This window comes from Trichosurus vulpecula, chromosome 7, assembly GCF_011100635.1.
Source record: "Trichosurus vulpecula isolate mTriVul1 chromosome 7, mTriVul1.pri, whole genome shotgun sequence".
Taxonomy (NCBI): Eukaryota; Metazoa; Chordata; class Mammalia; order Diprotodontia; family Phalangeridae; genus Trichosurus; species Trichosurus vulpecula.
In genome coordinates, this window is record NC_050579.1 from 20,890,681 (window position 1) to 20,906,625 (window position 15,945).

At 44.0% G+C, this 15,945-nt stretch overlaps 1 protein-coding gene across 2 annotated transcripts in view; it reads left to right on the forward strand.

The window, feature by feature from the left end:
* STYXL1 (serine/threonine/tyrosine interacting like 1) overlaps window positions 1-15,945 on the forward strand; it is a 57,527-nt gene that overhangs the window by 17,588 nt on the left and 23,994 nt on the right. For both annotated transcript variants that reach the window (XM_036769149.1, XM_036769150.1), the window contains one exon: window positions 4,140-4,285. In XM_036769149.1, the coding sequence (XP_036625044.1) occupies window positions 4,140-4,285 (146 nt within the window). The remainder of the gene's footprint in view (window positions 1-4,139; window positions 4,286-15,945) is intronic.

Consider the following 15,945-nt stretch of genomic DNA (forward strand, 5'->3'; position numbering starts at 1 on the left):
GCTACTTAGTTCCTATGTGACCGCAACTGAGTCATGCAAATTCTCTGGGCCTTCATTCCTCATCTATAGATCAAGGGGGTTGGACTCAATGGCCTCAAAGGTTCCTTCCGGCCCCAAACCTTTAATCTCATGCAGACAACAATCACACAGGATGAACAGGCCTGGAGGGCTTGTAACCTCTGTAAGTGGAGAGAGCATGTGCCCTAATAAAATTCAAGATCCCTCAGAGTATTAGACAAATGTAATTGGAACTTCTAAGCTGAGGATGGACTGCTAGCAGAACTGTCCCCATGGAGGGCCAGCTGTGTTTTGTGTCAATAGTGGTGTGTCTCGACTTAACCAATTGTACCTGTGAGTCACTGTTCCTTAATAATGGCTCAGACTGCCACAATGGTGGTGGGGGGGGGGGTCTACAATGTTCATATTCTTCATATTTTGGGGTTAGGAGCAGGCCCTTGAGTTTTCTGCAATAAGTTTTGGGACTGGTGGCCTACAGGCCCCTTTGGGGTATTGTAGTGGCCTGAGCATTGTGAGATTGAGGCAGGCGGAATCAGAGAATGTGTGTGTTGGATCTCCGAGCCTAGATAGCCTGATACCCTTCTGTAACAAATGAAGGAACTGAGCCAAATGGCTTGATAGCTAGCCTTGCCTTCACACACATGTTTTTGGCCATCCATTTATTCATTAATGCACATTTATTAGAAGCCACACCCTGTGTCCTGGGCAAATCACTGAACTTCTCGGAGTCTATAAAAGGAGAAGGCTGACCTAGATTGAGATTTCTTACCCTGGATTGACAAACTCCCCAAGAGATCCATGAATAGATTTAAAGGGTTCTTTGAACTCGGATAAAAAAAATGGCATCTTTATTTTCACCAGCATCTAACTGAACTTTAGCATTTCCTCCAATTATATAAAAACATTATTCTGCGAAGGTTTGGTCTGTAGGCTTCCCCAAACTGTTAGAGGGGTCTAGGGCACCCACACAAAGGTTAAGAGCTCCTGACCCAGCTGGTCTCCAGGGCTCCTTCTGACTCAGTGATTTTATCCTATGAACTGAACTGGCATGTCGCCTCATCGAGAGAGAAAGTCTATTCTATCCCTTATTGTCAAACTTTTAAAATGGCATTCAATTCCAGTGGTCCCTTTCCTGGTTTAAGGGACATTTCCATGCCCTCCTACCCACTGAATGACGTACGTGACCTAAAAATGTGCCGGACCTGAGATCCTTTGTGATACTATTGGCAGAGGGCAACCAGCTGTGCCTATGACTGATCATTCACCTCCTCCCTGGCTGGAGCCCATCCCCAGCCCTAAGCTGCTTGATAACATGGAAACAAGAGACAGATCTTAGCAAGGCCCACTAGCTCCCTGCCTCGAGCTGCTCTTGTGCTTAGTGGAGCCTATGGCCATGCCCACAGATGACCACACAGGGATGGGCACACTAGAGGACATCCTCTTACCCCTCTCACACTCCGCGTCCACAGACTGATAGTGTCTGATCTGCTGTCACCAGGGACTCATTTTATTCCTCTTTTGTTTTCAGTGAGTAGTTTCAGTGACCAGTTACTCTCCTGCAGCCCCCCAGGTGTGGCCACCACTCTGCCCTGCAGGGACTGTGTTGGCTCTTTCTCCCATTCCTGTCAGTCAGCTCTGCTCATCCCCTGCTGCTGAAGGCACCATGTGTCTCATTGCTTGGGGATTATCTCCCTTAATCTTGCTGCTCACTGACCTAGAGAAATGGCTCCATTAACTTGGTTGCAGCTATGACCCAGACCCATCCTCTCTGGAGTTACCCTTAACTTTTTCAGAGTCACAAACTTCCAAAAACTTAGTGATGGGGATTGGCTAGTGGCCACTCCCAGTGTCTTCTCCACCTATGAAGTTGGAGGCTCCAGGTCTCTCAGATCCAGTGGGTTGGGTACAGTGGAAGACCACTGAACTTGCAAAATTACAGGTCCTGGAGCCATCTTGGGAATCTGACCTTGGACAAATCATTAACCCCTTTGGGCCTCAGTTTCCTTATCTGTGAAATGGGGGTTTGTACCAGATGACTCTAGATCTATAATCTTCTGGTCTTTAAAGGCACCTTTTGTTCTCTTATCCATGTGGAAAAACCGGTTTTACCAGATAACAAAGGAGGAAGGTAACCAAACAAAATGGGGTACTACACCTTCAAGTAAGTAACCCCCCCCCAAAAAGGCACTGGCCCTGACTGAATTCCATTGTGATATGCTTTTTCTCTTAAGAGTATTCCTTCCATTCCCCAATGGATAAATGGTCAAAGAGTATGAACAGACAGTTCTCAAAAGAAGAACTGGAAAGGATTCATAGCCACATGAAAAAAAATGCTCCAGATCACTAATAATAATAGAAATGCAAATCCAAATGACCCTGAGGTTTTACCTCACACCCCGCCAACTGGCAAAAATGACAAAAATTGGCAACAGTCAATGCTGAGAGCGGAGGTGGCGAGGGGGGGACGGGAAGGGCAGGAGGGAAGGGAGTGGGGTTGTGGGCCAGTAGGCACACTAATACATTGTGGGTACAACCATTTTGGAAAGCAATTTGGAATTATGAAAATAAAATGACTAAAATGTCCATACCCTTTGAACCAGTGACTTTATTACTGTGCTTATACCCAAGGAAGCAATCAATAAGAAAAAAATGCCCATCTACTCTGAAATATTTATGGCAGCATTTATTTTGTGTGCGTGCATTGGAAGCAAAGTCGATGCCCATTGATCAGGGAATGGCTAAACAAATTGTAGTACTTAAATGTGATGCAGTATTGTTGTGCTGTAAGAAAATGTATGTGATGAATACAGAGAAGCATGGAAAAAGCTATATGAACTGATGCAAAGTGAAGTCAGCAGAGCCAAGAGGACAATATGCGCAGTAACTGCAACAGCGTAAATGGAAAGAAGGATGATGCACTGCAACATCAAAAGTCAACGTAACAAAATTAAAAGGACCAAATGGGATCCGAATAAAACCGTGAGAAGGCGCTAACCCACCCCTTGGTGGAAGCAGGAGGCCCACATGTGTTGTTCACGGCACATGTTTTCAGACTTCCTCAATGTCATGCTGGCTGTTTTTCCTTTCTTAAAAACAAAAAAAACACCCCATCCCACTATTTGTCATAGGGGATGGCTCTTGGAGAAGAAAAAGATGAGGAACACATGGGATACTGCGGTAATGTAAGAAACAGAAAACATCAATTAGAAAATTACTTTTAAAAAAAGTATTCCTCTCACTTCTGGAAGAGATGAAGCCAGGTGGGACAGTGGACCACAACTAAGCTGAAAACTCTGGTCTTTCTGGTCAGGAATAGGACTATTGTGGTCTGAAGCCAAGAAAGGTCTCTGATATAGGTTGAAGCCTTCCTAGCCAAGGAACAAGGGAAGGTTGAAGCCAAGAAATACCTCTGCATTCAGGGACATGCTGGTAAACGTTTAACAACTAGCTCTCTGAAAAAAAATATGCATGCCATATATGGAAGTTTAATCTGCATTATTCACATTCTCTCCATCACTTTCTTAAGTTTAGACTATCCACAAAGCAGTAAATCAAGTCCCAATTTACAGTTTTTGCTATTTCCAAGGTGTGGATGCTCACACTGAAAATTCCAACAGTCTGCTGTCCCTGTGAAAGTTAGCTCTAGCACACTCCATACCATTTAGGGGTTAGAAGGGTCATGCAACAAGCCAGCCAATAACCAGGATACAATTTGCCAAGTCAAGAGGCCAGGAGCAAAAAGAAGTTTTCAGAGCAAAAGCAGGGTTGGTACCAGCACCAGGCAACAAGCAGAGAGACGTACAGGGAAATAAACAGGTTCTCCCAATCTGCTGCAGGCAGCCAACCTTTGGGCACACCCTCCCTCCCCTTTGGCATCCTTCTTAATTCTCTGCAGCTGGACAGCCCCCTTTGCCTGCTGTATGGCTTTCCATATGTCTCTGAGCTACTGCAGGCAAGTTTGAGTATTCCCTTACAAGAGACAGGTACAAACACCTGATAAGAAAGGAGGCATACCTGCCTGTCCAGATCCCACATGCAGTCCTAAAGAGCTGCATAAAAACAAATGGAAAGACTGTTTTCTGGTTCATCCACAAGTCAGCCCTTTCCTTCTCCCTCTGCAGGAACTGGATGCATTTGAGCCATACCCTATAGAGATAGTGCCTGGAGAGGTCTACCTGGGAACTTTTCGACAGGCCTGCAGTTCTCAAATTCATAAGCATCTGAAAGTCAAAGCTCACGTCAATGTCTGCTTGGAAACGACACCCTTGTAAGTGACAGGACTTCTGTGTCTTTTGTAGGAGGCTGAGTAGGGTTTCTTTTTAATTTAAACGTGCTTAGTGCCTGATGCATATTTCCCTACAGAATTAGAGAATCTTAGAGTTTCAAGGCCTCTTAGATCTCATCCAGCACAACTTCTATCGCTAATGCAGAATATTGAGGTCAACTGGAGAGGCATCAGTCAATAAACATTTACTTATTGTTTATTGATTGTTTGAGGCATAAGTGTGACAGTAAAGCCAACTGCTCTCTGTAACATCGTTTTACCAGTGCCATGAAACTGATTGATGCCCATTGGCATATGCCTATATTTCTTTCTTTTTCCCCTTAATAGTATTTTATTTTTTTCCAATTACATGTAAAGATAATTTTCAGTATTCATTTTTGTAAAATGTTGATTTCCAAATTTTTTCCCTCCCTCCCTCCCCTCCCCTCTCCCCAAAACAGCAAGCAACCTGGTATAGGTTATACATGTGCAGTCATGCTAAACATATTTCCACATTAGTCATGTTGTGAAAGAAGAATCAGAACAGAAGGGGAAAACCATGAGAAAGAAAAAAAAAACAAGAGAAAAAGTGAAAGTAGCATGCTTTGGTCTGCATTCAGACTCCATAATTCTTTCTCTGGATGTGGTTGTATACCTATATTTTCTATCCCCTGTCTAGGTTTAAAAAAAGAAAAAAAATTGGTCAATTTGTTAAATAATTCTTTCAGTCTAATTTTCTGAATTCCTTCTCTTACTAAGAAAACCCAGGAGAACTATACTCCAACTATAATCCAGAGGTCAATCTCGGTTAGCATGTGTGTTCGTGCCTTTTCAAAAGCTGCAATTTTGTTCTTAAACTCATCGTCCCTGGGATTTTCAGCACCGGACAATTCCCTCAGTTGGTATTACCTCTAATTATAATAGCCTAGGGAAACACTGTGATCCAATTAATGGTACTTTTGTTGTTATCAAGAGAGCTTCAAGGGAAGTGTGGGTTTAATTTTTTCTCTATCCATTGTCATGTTAGAAATGTTACACCTGCCTCTCAATGAGATGCTGACTCTAGGATTATTTTACGAGAGCAATTTGAAAGATCCAGTTTAATAGTAGGAAGCAGAGTCAGTTAGAAACCTTTTCCCTCTAGTTCCGTTGTAAAAATGGCTCACGCACCTGGCATTATTAGAAAAGCAGAGATGCTGCTTAAATGAACTTTCTGGATGAATGAATCTTACCACATTAAGTATATAATCTTTTTAAAAAATGTTCCATAATCATTTCTGGAGGGCATCTCTTAAAGCTGAAATATGTCTTTCTTTGCCTTCAAAATAGAATAAGCTAAATACAGGCTGTCCCAAAAGTCTTAGTGTAGTTTAAAGCTTATTAAAGCTAAAGAAGGAAGAGAAAGAAAGAAAAGAAAAAAAGAAAGAAAAAGAAGGAAAGGAAGGAAACAAGCAAGCTTATTAAAGCTGAAAACTGCACTAAGACTTTTGGGACATGTGGTATAGCACTTTTTCACATTGACTAGGGTCTATCAGAAGGTTAGCAAGCTGAGTTCTAGTGGAGCTCATGATGCTGTGAAGAGAGACCAAAATGTACTAGATGGCTTGTGGCTGTACTAGAAGGCTCCAGACACCCAGGATTTTTTAGTTCCTGTCTGCTTTTTATAAGGTTTTTTTAGGTCCATTCTTTACAAGGCCTGAACTCCCTCCTCTTTGTGCCTCCTTGCTGATGCTGCCCCTTGGCCCCATACCTTCCAGTCAAAACTCCATCTATTTTTCAAGACCCAGCCCACATTTCACCTTCGCCATGAAGAGTAGAAAGGGACCCTACAGGGCATAAGGTACAGGACCCTCCATGTATAGATGAAGCAGCTCTGGGCTGACCTGAAGCCCCCCCTGCCCCACACTGGGCGCGCTCTGCCCTCCTGGATCCCTGCCATCCTTTGTTCATACCATGTTTAGATCACTTACTGTGGTGGTTTGGGTGCTTGTCTTACCCCTTCCTCTCTCATATCAACTGTGAGTTCCTTTGTCTTATTACTATTTGCAACTATCCCCTGCACCCCGAAGTGCCTCGAATGGCTCCTTGCACATAGTAGGTGCTCAGTAAATAGGTGACAAATGAATGAAGGGTGAATTGTTACTTTTCCAACACAACAAGCATTTATTAAGTGCTTACTGTATGTCAGGCACTGTCCTAGACAGCGAGAATATAGAGAGAAAAGCAAGCAATAATACACAAAGGCTTGAAGAATTTGGGAGCTAAAGAGGAAATTAGAGGTCATCTGGTATATTCCCCCCTCCCCCATTTTATGGTTGAGAAAACTGAGGTCCAGCTTGGGAAAGAAACTTTTCCAAGGCCCCACACAGGTAGGGCCGAGAGGGAACTGAGGTCTCCAGGTCTCCTTCCTTCCTTCCTGTCCTAAGCTCTTTCCACTCCATCATGATGTACACAAGAGTTTAGAGTGCTCAGGAGGACTAGCACCTTTGGTGGGAAGGCTTGCTGAGCCCTTTCTAGGGCTGCTCACCCACCTGTCACCCAGCTCTCACCTGTGGCTCCAAAGAGCTATAACATGGGCAGTGGCCAATAAAACCATCTCTGCAGAGGAGCTAAACCAGGTTGAGGGTAACCAGTAGACCTCAGACTCTGAAGCCAGGTCCAGTGCTCTTTTCATAGAACTGTTTCCTGAACTAAGTTGCCTGTCTATGGGAAATGTCTCTATCCAGAGACTAGAGAGACTGATTAGCTGTGCCTAAAGAGGAGAGATTATGACCAGTAATCCATTCTCAGGACATACAAAGGTTGTTCTTTGGGTTGTAGTGAGGATCTGGCTTGGAAGCCACCAGGGCATGTGCTGAAGTGTTAGCAAAGTTCCAGTGCCCCCCCTGTAGAGGGGTGGCCTGCCCCCTGTCCCCCCTCCCCACTGCAGCCCTAGCCACAGAAAACCCAGAAAAGAAAGTTCTCCCACCAAAATCCATGGCTCTGTCAGACAGTTCAGCATCAGAAACAGATATGGTTTATCAATGGGAATGCCATTAAAGATGAGTTTGTATGTTAGCATTATGACCCCTCTCTACTCCAGCCAAACTGGATTCTTTACTGACCAGACTTCTGAACCTTACAGCCTAGCCATCAGATGAACCCTAATACAAGTGAGTGTCTGTGATAAGGGTCAGGCTGGTGGTGGGCAGCAGGTCAGTTCTGAGGCCATTGTTTCTGTCTGTGCCTTATAGCCTCACACTCAGCCTGAGGATTTCTCAGGAAGAGTTCCCTCCTCCTCTCCCTTCCTGATTTCCACTCCCTAGTATGGTCTGTCTGTGTGAAAGTGGGCCTCAGAGCAAGCACCTGGGACATCCTACCCTAGGCAGGCTAATCCTGTCACTGGACAGCCCCTGGACCAGATGAAATCAGGGCCTGTACCAGAAACATGGCCTGGGAAACATCACTGCACCCTCCCCCCACCCCTGCCATTCACATTGGCAGTGAAGCATGAGAGGAAGGTTGGCCCTTTTCTAGCTGTGTGTCCTTGGTCAAGTCCCTTCATTTCTTGGCTCCCCAGGTGCTCATCTGTAAAATGGGGAAGTTGGACTCAGTGGCCTCTGAGGTCCCTTCCAGTTCTATACCCATAGTCTTATGAGTTTGCCACAAAACCCTAAAATGGCCTCAGCCATCTGAATAGGCCTTCTGAGTTAGCCTCACTCTTCTTTGGCTATGTTTTATCAGTGCTTTTCTCATAGCCACAATAAGTATTTAGGGAGAACTTCCCATAGGCTTAGCCCATGACCTAGTAAAGTTTCAGGGCAGTGGGTTGAATACTGGACCTGGAGTCAGGAAGATCTACGTTCAAATCTGGCTTTTCCGATACAGGGATAGCTAAGTAAGAGGAGCTAACCTGAACCCCACAGAACTCTGATGCTCAGCCCCAGAGAAAGAGACTGTTCCTTTTATACTTGAGAAAGTAACTTGGGAGGGACTAACACTTTCACAGATGTTAAGGCCTGTGAAAGAAGGAGCTTTATGAAGTTCAGCCTTACTTCACAGACTGAAATTCAGGATTGCGTGGAGCAGCAAACCAATTTGAACAAACCTCTGCCTAGGGTAAGTGTGATCAGAGAGCGGAAGATTTCAGTGTGATGGTGGAAACTCACTTTAACTGGACCTTTGACAGAGTAAAAATTGTTAGCTCAAGATTCCATCGATGGTGTGATTTTTAACTCCAGCAACCAAACCATATTCCTGCAGCTTCTGCCCCAAATCTCGTCCTCACTAGAGACACTGGATGAACATTGGTCAGGGGTGTTGTAGAGGGAAGTCTTATTTCAGTTATAGGTTGGTCTAAATGAAGGATTCTAGGGGACCCAGGACTCATGGGTCCTCACCCCCCACCAGGGGCCTGGGGATAGATTTCAGGGAATCTGTAAAACATGGTGGGGCAGGGGGGAGGAATTACACCTTTATTTTCACTGGCCTCTGACTGAAATTTAGCATTCCCTTCAGTCATTTCAAAACCTCGTCCTGAGGAGTCTGTCGGCTTGACCAGACTGCCCAATGGAGCCGTGACAGAGAAAAGGTTTGGGAACTTCTGGACAAGACGGACCTTTGAGATCCAGTCTAACTCTTAAGATTCTTTCCTGATCAACCCAATCAATCAAAGATGTATGATCTTTCCCTCCTCAGATTTCTCTTAAGTACTTTGTATGATCTCTCACTGGCCAAGTCTCCCTAGACCTGTAAACCAACAAATACTCATCCTTCATTACTATGTGTCACACTCTGTTCTAGGTACTAGGGAGACAGAGATAGAAGTGAAAGTTCTTGTCCTCAAGGACCTTACATCCTTTGGGAAGAAACAACATGTACACAGATTAAAAAAAGTAAATATGACAATGATGTGGGCTTTGAAGGATGAGAAAGGAAGGAGGGAGATATATTCCAGGCAGGCTAGAGACAGTATGAGAAAAGCCAGGGAGGTGAGGAAGTGCCTTGTTGGTGCAAAACCCCACAAAAGTGGCTCACGTAAAGCATGAGCATGGCCCGTAACCGCTGTCATTTTTCAGCATATCCCTTCGTGACTCTTTCAAGGAGACCCCATCTTCCTTCGACGTGCAGTCTGTATTCAGACCAGTGTGGCACATGGCACATTTGAGACTCAGTGAGGACATCATTCTGTCAGGGGAAAATATAGCACTTAAGTTGTACAAATCAGTACATTCTTCCTCTCCTAAAGCCCCACTTTGATCAAGCCCTTTCTCCCCGGCTCCTTCTTGGTGACCTGATATGAATATTACCAGCTTCTTTTCAAAGGGCATGTTCAGCAGCATCCCTCCTCCATCCGATAGCTTCCCCTATGTCAACCATCCTTGAATCTAAGAAAATAAGCCCCAAAGGTATTGGATTAAAGTCAATAAGCGTTTAGTAAGCACCTACTATATGCTAGACAATGTCCTTGCTCTTGGGGAGCTAATGGGGGAGATGACATGCAAACAACTCTGTACAAACAAGTTATATACAGGATAATAACAGCAATAATGTGGTAGCTAGTGTGCATATGCCCTTTAAGGTTGGCAGAGCACTTCACAAATATCATCTTATCTCCAGTTCACAGAAGGTCACACAGCTAGTAAGTGTCTGAGGCCAGATTTGAACTCAGGTCTTCCTGGCTCCAGGCTCATCATTCTATCCATTGCCCAACCTAGCTAGAGATAGCCTCTGAGGGGAGGCACAAGCAACCAGAAGGATCATGAGTGGGTTGGACTAGATAACACTGTGCATTTCCTTCTAGCTCTAAATCTATGCTCCTATGATCCACGATAATAAAGAGATTAGGGAATTCTAACTAGTCCTTGTAGCAGGAGCAAACCAACAGCTGGGCTCACATTTCCCACCAGGATTTACTTTAAAGGTCTAGATCGCCTGTCAGCTGTATCCGACAATACCAACCTCAGACTCTCCAAAGGCTCCCGGCATTAGATCCCTTGGGATGAATCCTGGAGGTTGTTGGATGTTCCTCCATTCCCTCCTGAAGGATAGAGTGATTTTCACAGTCAAATAGATTTTTCTCACTGGCTCAAAGGTGAAAGGAGTAAAAGCCAATCCGGTGAGAGTTTGTTTTGTGGAAATCTCCCTCTTACCAGTCATGAAAATCTGAAGGTGTGGCGGGAAAGGCAAGACCAAGACCTAAGTTAAATTCGTTTCTCTGCCCATGTGATAGCTGTGTGACCTCAGGCAAATCACCTAACCTTCTGGGCCTCAGTTTCCCCTCTGTAAAACAGGGACAACAACCCCTGCCTTATCTCATGGGTTTGTTGGGATGAAATGAAAGTGCAGGCGAAAAGCCAGTACTATGGGAATGTGTGTTGTGAGCTAGGAGCCAGTTCTGGCCTTGGTTTTTATTCCTCTGCCCAGCTGATCCTACAGTGAAGCCAAGGGGTTGGCCTGGTGGCAGAGTAGGTTTTTTCTTGTCTGTTGAGTGTCCTAGAACAGGGAGAGGATTGTGAAGAATTCCCTGTGGGGAGGGCAGAAGGTGAGGAGTGATCAGTCAGCTTCCTAAGCCTCCTAATTAAACCACAATCCTTCCCCTCCGGTTATGGCAAAGAGGAGAGGGCAGGAAGCCAGTGGGGAAGCAGATGCTTCTGTCTCTCTGTGACTGTACAAATCATGTCTTAGTATCTGCCTACCCTAATGGAAGCAGATGTTTTCATTAGGGCTGATGGTGCTGGTGAGATAAGGCAGGTCTTCCCAAGACAGAGAGGCCTTAAGAGACCCTCAGACTGACTCCAGGAAGGAATGACTAAGTTAAATGAAAACAGGATCAGACAGAAGATAGTGAACAGCTGTTCTTTGTCAGCAGTGAGAGTAGGATAAGAGAAAGCAGAGTTATATGCAGAGGGAGGCACTTGTACATGGATGGCAGAATACAAGAATTCTCCCTGGAATTCTACATCTCCTTTCACTTCTGGAAACCTGAGGAGCCCTGGAAGTGCCCCTACTGAGGGGGAGACAAATGCAACTGAATTTGTGAGATGCCACTGGGCACTCTGGAGGATGGAGGACAAGGAAGTGAAGAGATCTGTGCACTGAACGAATATGCCCATCTGGAAATCTCTTTTCCTTCCATGACCTTGGTGGCCATGCCAGGCACAGAGAAGGGGCGGCTTCTGGGATTGGCCTGAGTGCTTGAGATCTGATTTCCTGCTTAAACTGAGGGAGCCCAGCAGCTGCTATTTGGAGCTTCATCTTCCAGCAACAGACTGTGATTGGGGATTAATGGACTACAGCAATCGACTTTGGATAGCTGTGAGCTGCCACAGCCTGAGAATCTATCTGCTGATGACCAGGACCAGAGGAGAAGAGTCAAGACCATGAGTCATGATTCTCCTGAATCTCCCTGCTGCCCAGAGACTAAGATGAGAGGGGCTGGCACGTCTGCTAATGAGATGGAGGGGAATATGGCACTTCCCTCTTTTACATCTTGGTGTAATCATTGACCTCTGGGAGTCCCAAAAACATAAGCCCTTCCTTGATCCTTTCCACAACCTGCAGGAATAGGTGTCTCAGAACAATTCCATCAGCACCCCAGAGATCTGACAGGGTGAGGGGGTTTGGGGAATATGCTTGGAATAGGAAACTTCCATGTGGAAGCATCTAACATACTTCCTTCATTTTCACTATGTTCAATAAACTGTGTCCGCAGTACAGTTGGTCAGTCACTAAACATTTATTAAGTACCTGCTGTGTGCCAGGCATTGCAGGGATACAGTCCCTGCCCTCAAGAAGCTCACACTTTAATGAGAGGAGAAAACATGTGAATAACTACCCATATAAAGTTATATACCAGCTAAATGGGAAGTAACTGAAGGAGAAAAGGCTATAGAATTGAGAGGGATTGGAAAGGCTTCTTGTAGAACGTGGAGTTTTAGCTGAGATTCAAAGTACCTTTGTCACTGGGCTGAGAGAGGAGATTCCAGATTCAAGGTTGGGGTGAGATCTATAAATTTCCAATTTGTAATATCATCCCCTAGTTTAAATTCCAAAACCAGTAAGGGGAATCATCTGCATACTTTCAGGCTAAACGTCCTCTAGTGGCCAAGGTGGGGACTGCAGCCTTTTGGAAGATTGTACCATGTGTATGCCAGAGCAGCCCAGTGACCACTAAGAAGGCGATTCCAGAACAGCTGGGCCCAGGGCTTGACTCAGAGATTAGATTTGCTTGAAAAATAATCAATACGGGGCCACACCCTCTTCCTCCAGCTGGAAGACTCTTGGTCAACAAGCATTTATGAAGAGCCTACCATGTGCCACATACTGTACTCAGCCTGGGGATGCAGAGGCAAAAAAACAGTCCCTGCCCTCAAGAAGCTTCCGTTCTATGGGGAGCAACATGTACACATATTTGCTGTTCTTCAGTCGTGTCAGACCCTTAGTGACCCTATTTGGGGTTTTCTTGGCAAAGATGCTGGAGCAGTTTGCCATTTCCTTCTCCAGCTTATTTTACAGTTGAGGCAAACAGGGTGAAGGGACTTGCCCACAGTCACTTAGCTAATAGGTGTCTAAAGCTGGATTTGAACTCAGGAAGATGAGTCTTCCTGACTCCAAACCTGGTGCTCTGTACACTGCCACCTAGCTACCCGTGTACACATATTAGCAGACATGAAAGTATTTATGTAGATCCAAGTAATAAGTAAGATACAAAATCTATCTCTAAATAATCCCATACAGTGTATCAAGAGAAGGTTAAAATGGCACATGATTTAGTCATAAAGGGTGAGGCCATGAGCAAATTAGGGGAGAATAGAATCATTTACTTGCCATGTCTATGGATACGGGGAGAATTTATCACTGAACAAGAGAGCATTACAGGATATAAAATGGATAATTTGATTATATTAAATTAAAAAGGTTTTGCACAAACAAAACCAAGGTAGCCAAGATTAAAAGAAAAGCAGAAAACTGAGGGAAAATTTTTTTTTCTTTTTTTTTTTAATTTCTTTATTTATTTTTAGTTTACCACACACGTTTCTACATAGTTTTGAGTTCCAGTTTTTCTCCCCTCCCTCCCCACTTCCTCCCCAAGACGGCATGAAGTCCCATATAACTGTCATGTATAACTTCGCATTGAATTAATTTATGCTCTAGTCAGGTCGTGGAGAAGAATTTTGACCAATGGAATGAATCATGAGAAAGAAGAAACAGAACCAAAAAAAAAAAAAAACCCAAAAACAAAAACAAAAGAGAAGCAGAAAAGGCGAACATGTAGTGTGCCTCAGTCTGTATTCAAACTTCGCAGTTCTTTCTCTGAGTGAAGATAGCATTCTCCATTGTGAGTCCCCTGGAGTTGTCCTTGCCCTTTAGGTTGCTGAGAAAAGCGCAGTATGTCAGGGTTGGTCCTCACGGAATCCACATATCTGTGGCTGTGCACAACGTTCTCCTGGCTCTGCTCCGCTCACTCAGCATTATGTCGTGTAGGTTTTTCCAGGTTGTTATGTAGTCTGCTTCATCCCCATTTCTTATGGCACAATAGTATTCCATCACCTTCATATACCACAGCTTGTTCAGCCATTCCCCAATTGATGGGCATCCCTTTGCTTTCCAATTCTTGGCTACCACAAAGAGAGCTGCTATAAATATTCTTGTACATATGGGTCCTTTTCCCGCTTGCGTGATTTCTTTGGGATACAACCCTAGAAGTGGTATTACTGGGTCAAAGGGTATGAACATTTCTATAGCCCTTTGGGCATAGTTCTACACCGCCCTCCAAAATGGCTGGATCAGCTCACAACTCCACCAGCAATGCAACAATGTTCCAATTTCCCCACATCCTTTCCAGCATTTATCATTCTCCTGATTTGTTATTTTAGCCAATCTGACAGGAGAGATGTGGTATCTAAGAGTTGTTTTGATTTGCATTTCTCTAATCAGCAGCGATCCAGAGCATTTTTCCATATGCCTGTAGATAGCTTTAATTTCTTCCTCTGAAAACTGCCTGTTCATATCCTTTGACCATTTCTCAATTGGGGAATGGCTTGTATTCCTATATATTTGGCTTAGCTCCCTGTATATTTTAGAGATGAGGCCTTTATCAGAGATACTAGTTGCCAAGATTTTCTCCCAATTTTCTGCTTCTGAGGGAAAATTTTTTTACAGCAAGTTTCTCTAATAAAGGCCTCATTTCTCAAATATATAGAGAACTAAGCCAAATTTATAAGAATACAAATCTTCCCCAATTGATAAATGGCCTAAGGATATGAACAGGCATTTTTCATATGGAAAAAAATGCTCTAAATCACTATTGATTAAGAAAATGCAAATTAAAACAACTCTGAGGTACCACCTCACACTTATCAGATTGCTTAATATAGAAAATGATGAATGTTGGAGGGGGTGTGGGAAAACTGGAGCAGTAATGCACTGTTGGTTGAGTTGTGAACTGATCCAACCATTCTGGAGAGCAATTTGGAACTATGGCCAAAGGGCAAATTGTGGATACCCTTTGACCCAGCAATACCACTACTAGGTCTATATCCCAAAGAGATTTTTAAAAAATGGAAAGGACCTATATGTACAAAATATAACAGCTCTTTTCTGTGGTGGCAAAGAATTGGAAGTTGAGGGGATAGCTGAACAAGTTGTGGTATATGATTATGATGGAATACTATTGTGCAGCAAAAAATAATCAGCAGGATGGTTTCAGAAAAATCTGGAAAGACTTACATGAACTGATGCAAAGTAAAGTAAGCAGAACCAAGAGAACCTTATACATAGTAACAGCAATACTGTACAATGATCAACTGTGAATGACTTAACTGTTCTCAGCAGCACGGCGATCCAAGAGAATCCTGAAGGATTTGTGATGAAAAATGCTCTCCACCTCCAGAGAAAGAACTGATGGAGTCTGAATACAGATCAAAGCAGACTTTTTTTTTATTTTATGTGTTTTGTCTTTTTTCTTTCACAGCATGACTAATATGAAATATGTTTTGCATGACTGCATATGTACAACCTATATCAAATTATTTGCCTTCTTATTGAGGGGGGAGATGAGGGAGAAAATTTGAAACTCAAATTTTTAAACAATGAATGTTAAGAATTGTTTTACATGTAATTGGAAAAAACTAAAATATTGGAAAATGGGGTGGGGAGAAAATACAACTGACAGCAGAGTAAATGAATAAGCTCAGAAATGGGCACCATTTGCCCCCAGCCAAAGGCTGGGGAGGGAGGAGGATGAAAACAGTTGGCTCCTCTAAATTCCCTGTAACGCTTCTGCTTTTCCCAGCAATACAGGCTCTCAAAGCAGCATATTACCCACTGCCACTGTTTGCCCTCTCTTCTACTGCTACCAACCCAGCCCTCCTCCTCCTCCTCCTCCTATCCCTCCTCCTCTTCCTTCATTTCTCTGTCTTTCTGTTTCTCCTTCTTTCCCTCTCTCTCCCCCTTCTCATGTGGCTTTTTAAATACTCTTTAATGTCAGCCTCTTTAAGTCTTACTCAAGTCCCGAAAACATGCAGTGTTTCCTTGCCCTGGGAGATAAGCAGAAACTTGAACTCCCAGGAATCCCAGCAGGTCCGGGTCATTTCTGCTGCCTGTGGGGGAGGTGGAGACTATCCAAATGGTAGGAAAATCACTGGTAACTGTGTAAAGTTTAGATTGGGGAGAGGAAAGAC